Here is a 4515-nt window from a genome sequence, read left to right on the forward strand (position 1 = left end):
ATCCCATTCTCACCCCCGCACCTGGACCGCACCTCCAGCCCCCAAACCCCCAGTGCCCGGTGACTCCCCCAAACCCGGTGCTTCTCCAGCCTCATCACTCTCCCACTGCATCCCATGGCAGGCCCCACCGCCATTCCCAGTGCCCCCCAAGGCCTGGTCAGACTCTCCATCCCATCCCCTTCCCCATTCTCATCCCCATTCTATTCCCATCTCAAACTGGGACTGCAGCTGCAGCCCCCCAGCACCCGATGACACCCCTGCCCTGTGCTCTGTTCTCACTCTTCCCTCACCTTGGTGCCCCCATTCCCGGTGCCCCCCCCTGCTGCCCCACCAGGCCCAGCAGGACCCTCCCAGAGCCCCCCAAGGAATCCACATTCAGCATCCTGGTTTCTACAGCATCTATTGGCACTCTCCAGAACAGGGACCCACTCCTGGCATCCCACCTGCTCCATCATGGCTCAGAAACAAGGAGCACCCCCAGCGTGGGTAGGGTGGGTTCCCTCCACCCTGGGGGCAGGAGAGTCAGAGAGGTTGGAGAGAGAGAGGGGAGGAAAGGAGAAGGCCCACAGCAGCTTCCCATCCTCAGAAGGTCACTTCAAGGTCCAGCAGTGACCTCCCATTCCCAGGAGGTCACTCTGAGGCTCAGCAGTGGCATCCCATTCCCGGTAGGACGCCTCAAGTTCCAACAGCAGCTTCCCATCCCCGGGAGGACACCTCCACGTTTAGCAGCAACTTCCTGTGCCCAGGAGGACACCTCTAAGTCCATAAGCAGCTTCCCATCTCCGGGAGGTCAATTCAAGGTCCATCAGCAGCATTCCATTCCTGGGAGGTCACCTCGAGGTCCATCAGCAGCATTCCATTCTTGGAAGGACACTTCAAAGTCCACCAGCCACGTTACATTCCTGGGAGGACATCTCGAGGTCCAAGAGCAGCTTCCCATCCCTGAGAGTACACCCCGAGGTCCAAGAGCAGCCTCCCATTCCCGGGAGGACCCCTCAGGGTCCAGCAGCAGCACAGCACCCCTGGGAGGTCACACCCTGGCTTCCCACCCCGTCTCCTGGCGCGGTTCCCGCCGGGACGGACAGCGGGGCGGCGCAGGGGAGCGGCCGGTTCTGCCGCATGTGGGTCCTGCGGTGCACCTTGAGGTGGTAGAACCTCTTGAAAGTCTTCTGGCAGATCCCGCACTGGTGGGGCCGGACGCCCGTGTGCGCCCAGTGCTGCCGGACGAAGTCGGAGATGCAGGTGAAGCTCTGGTTGCAGCAGGGGCACAGCATGAGGTGGCGGCCGGAGTGCCGGCGCTGGTGCACCGTCAGGAAGCTCTGGCTGGAGAAGTTCTCCAGGCACTCGCTGCATGTGTACAGCATTTTCCCAGGGGACAGAGGGCACCTGGCAGGGCTGGGCTTCTCCCACACCGCGCCACAGTCCCTGCTCAGGGCTTGGGGCTGAGAGGTCGGGCACGGTGTCCGACTGGGACACGCCTCTGGCTGATTCAGGGGTTGGCAGGTCCCACTGGCCACCCAGGCTTGGGGCTGGGATGGTGGGCACGGTGTCTGATTGGGAAACGCCTCCAGCTCCAAGGGCTGGCACAGCCTGTTGGCTGCCCAGGTTTGGGGCTGGGACGTTGGGCACAGCACCTGGTTGGGACACGCCTCCGGCTCTGAGGCCTGGCAGGTCCTGTTGGCTGCCCAGGTTTGGGGCTGGGACGTTGGGCACAGTGTCCAGCTGGGACACTTCTCTGGCTTTGAGCCCTGGCAGGTCCCACTGGCCACAAAGATTTGGGGCTGGGATGTCGGGCACGGCACCTGGCTGGGACACACCTGTGCATCCAGGGGCTGGCACGTCCCGTTGGCTGCCCAGGTTTGGGGCTGGGACGTTGGGCACAGTGTCTGGCTGTGACACACCGCAGGCTCCGAGGGCTGGCAGGTGCCGTTGGGCACCAGGGCCTGAGGCTGGGATGTCGGGCACGGCACCTGCCCGGGACACACCTGAGCATCCGGGGCCTGGCACGTCCCGTTGGCCACCTGTGTTTGGGGCTGGGAGGTTGGACACGGTGTCTGGCTGGGACACAGCTCCGGCTCCGAGGGCTGGCACGTCCCGCTGGCCGCCCAGGCCCGCAGGTGCCGCCTGATTTTCTTCTTGGACATGAAGTGGCGGTCGCAGTGCACGCAGAAGTAGGGAGCCGACTTGCTGTGGCTGTGCTGGTGGATGAGGAAGTTGATCTTCAGCAGGAAGTTTTTGCTGCACATAGGGCAGGAGTAGAATTCCCGGGTGGCATTTCGCTGGCAGGCTGCCAGCCGGCCCACGCACGAGTCCTTCTCTGGCTTTTCTGAATCTACTTTTCCTTTGGGAACGTCGGCCGCCAGACCTTGGCCAGCATTCCCTGAATCCACATCCTCCTCTTCCAGCCCCTTCTCCTCTTCCGGACCCTCTGAGGATGTTTCAGGCACTATTGGCTTCTCCACAGTGACCTCCTCCTGTGGCACCTCCATTGGGATCCCCACCTCGGTGTCTGCTGGGAATTTTTCACAGCCCAAACATCACTTTTCCACGTGGTTTCAAGGCATGAACAGCAAAAAGCTTTGCTCCCACTCTCACTCACTTCCCAACCCGTTCCCAGCCAGCACCCAGCACAAATCCCAGCCCTGCTCTCCTCTTCCAGCTCAATCCCTGCGCCGTGCAAAAGCCAGGAACAGCCCCAGCTCACCCCTGCAGACACCCCAGGGACAGTTTGAGGTGGCAACCACCACCCAGGTAGGACAAAGGAGTCTGAAACCACATCAGGGCTTGTCCAGGCAGGTGGTGCCCCATCCCAAATGGTTTCAAGGCTGGCAACTGGATTTGCTGCCAGAGCCCTTTCCTGGAAGCCCCAGGCCTGGAGAGAGCCCCAAGGAGGGATAAAGGTTCTGCCCCAGTACCTGCTGTGAGGGGAGGTGATGGAGATTGGTTCTGATCCACTGCTGCAGAGAGCAGGCAGGAAGGGGCTGGGGGCAGCTGGCTGAGATCCCCTGGGACAGCAGCTTCCAGAGGGATGGGGGCTGTGAGGGCAGGAGGAATAATGAAGGTGGGTGAGAAACAGCAGGGCAGGGGCCCAGGACCCCTCACAGCAGCAGTGGGGTTTGCCAGGCACTCACGTGTGCTGCAGTCCTCCGGGACTGCTGGGCTCCCACTTTCCTCTGCTGGCTTCCCACCTTCCTCTGCTGACTTCCCACTTTGCTCTGATGGGTTCCCACCTTCCTCTGCCAGTTTTCCACTTTCCTCTGCCAGGTTCCCGCTCTCCTCTGGCTCCCTGCAGCTCCCATCACCAGGCTGTGCTGCCTTTACCTCCAGCACTCCATCACCTCTGGAGCAGCTCGGGCGGGCCAGCTCTGCGGAGGACAAGGACACTTGGATTTCCCAGGAGTCAGGGAGCTCCAAGGAGCCAGCACAGGACCCCATCCCACAGGGTGTCAGGATCCCTCACACACAGTTGCTGCTGGGGCAGGGGGGGTCCAAGCTATCCCAATGTCCCAGCGTGTGTTCCCTGTGACGTCTCCCAGCACAGGCTGTCACAGCCATCACAGGACACCTCCCCATCCCTGGGAGTGTTCAAGGCCAGGTTGGACAGGGCTTGGAGCAACCTGGTGTATGGAAGCCGTCCCTGCCCATGGCATGGGGTTGGAACAAGATGAGCTTTAAAGTCTCTTCCAACCCAAACCAGTCTGGGATTTTGGGATTCTGAGTCCCTGGGGCTGAGGGCAGGGACAACCATGGTCCTGGTGAGCAGCCAGGAGCTCCTGGCATGGAAAAACCCCAGTGTCACACACCTACAGCCGGTTCTGGGGACACATCCACTGCCTCTGGCTCCGACTCCGTCAGCGTGCTCAGCTCTTCTCTTTCCAGCCAGAGTAGCAGATTAGGCTTGGACAGGGCACAGTCTGGGCAAGAGCAGGACAGACATCAGGCACATGATGGGACAGGGACTCTGTGGGTGCACCCACAGCCAGGCAACACAGAGCCAGACCCAGCCCAGGAAACTTCTCCAAGCGGGACAGCGACGGGAGTTACGGACACAGACAGGAGACAGCAGGCAGAGCTCACAGGGGAACATGGAAAGCAGCCTGGGACAGTCCCCCAGGAAAAACGGCAAGAAAATCCATCCTTGCTCCAGCCCTGCATCACAATCCCTCATTCTCCCAGAAATTTACCTCAGGGATAGGAAAATACCCAAAAAAACAGGAATTGTTGAGGCTTCTGACTGAATGTTTGATCAGGAGCACCAGGACAGTGCCTGTCCCTGTGCTGGCACTGCTGAGACACCTCCCATCCTGGAGGCAGTTCTGGGGACTCCAGGTACAGGATACTGAGGGGCTGGAGCATGTGCAGGGAAGGGAAGGGAGCTGGGAAGGGGCTGGAGCAGCAGGAGCGGCTGAGGGAGCTGGGGGGGCTCAGCCTGGAGAAAAGGAGGCTCAGGGGGGACCTTCTGGCTGTGCAACTCCCTGACAGGAGGGGGGAGCTGGGGGGGGTCGGGCTCTGCTC

General features: G+C 61.4%; 1 protein-coding gene and 1 long non-coding RNA gene across 2 annotated transcripts; both read right to left on the minus strand.

The window, feature by feature from the left end:
- Positions 1 to 523: 523 nt before the first annotated feature.
- Positions 524 to 2337, minus strand: LOC114072131 (zinc finger protein 628-like). The gene is made up of 2 exons (XM_027910052.1): positions 1902 to 2337; positions 524 to 1817 (listed from the first exon to the last, which is right to left on the minus strand). Exons 1-2 carry the CDS (start codon positions 2244 to 2246, stop codon positions 996 to 998), a joined length of 1167 nt encoding a protein of 388 aa, XP_027765853.1. The 5' UTR covers positions 2247 to 2337; the 3' UTR covers positions 524 to 995.
- Positions 2338 to 2994: 657 nt separating this feature from the next.
- LOC114072134 lies at positions 2995 to 4098 on the minus strand. The gene is made up of 3 exons (XR_003574135.1): positions 3804 to 4098; positions 3132 to 3365; positions 2995 to 3035 (listed from the first exon to the last, which is right to left on the minus strand). It is a non-coding gene; the product is annotated as an uncharacterized LOC114072134 (long non-coding RNA).
- Between the last annotated feature and the right edge of the window lie 417 nt (positions 4099 to 4515).

Source organism: Empidonax traillii, unplaced genomic scaffold, assembly GCF_003031625.1.
Source record: "Empidonax traillii isolate 1590-97213 ecotype Southwest subspecies unplaced genomic scaffold, ASM303162v1 scaffold2669:size57648, whole genome shotgun sequence".
Taxonomy (NCBI): Eukaryota; Metazoa; Chordata; class Aves; order Passeriformes; family Tyrannidae; genus Empidonax; species Empidonax traillii.

What these genes read in the sequence shown, in the direction of transcription:
- LOC114072131 (XM_027910052.1), bottom strand. Translation starts at nt 2,246, where the DNA reads ATGTGCAGCAAAAACTTCCTGCTGAAGATCAACTTCCTCATCCACCAG. An exon ending in GCCAGCCCTCGGAGCCTGCG is followed by an intron (nt 1,818 to 1,901) that starts GTGTGTCACAGC and finishes CTGGATGCACAG; the next exon opens with GTGTGTCCCAGCCAGGTGCC.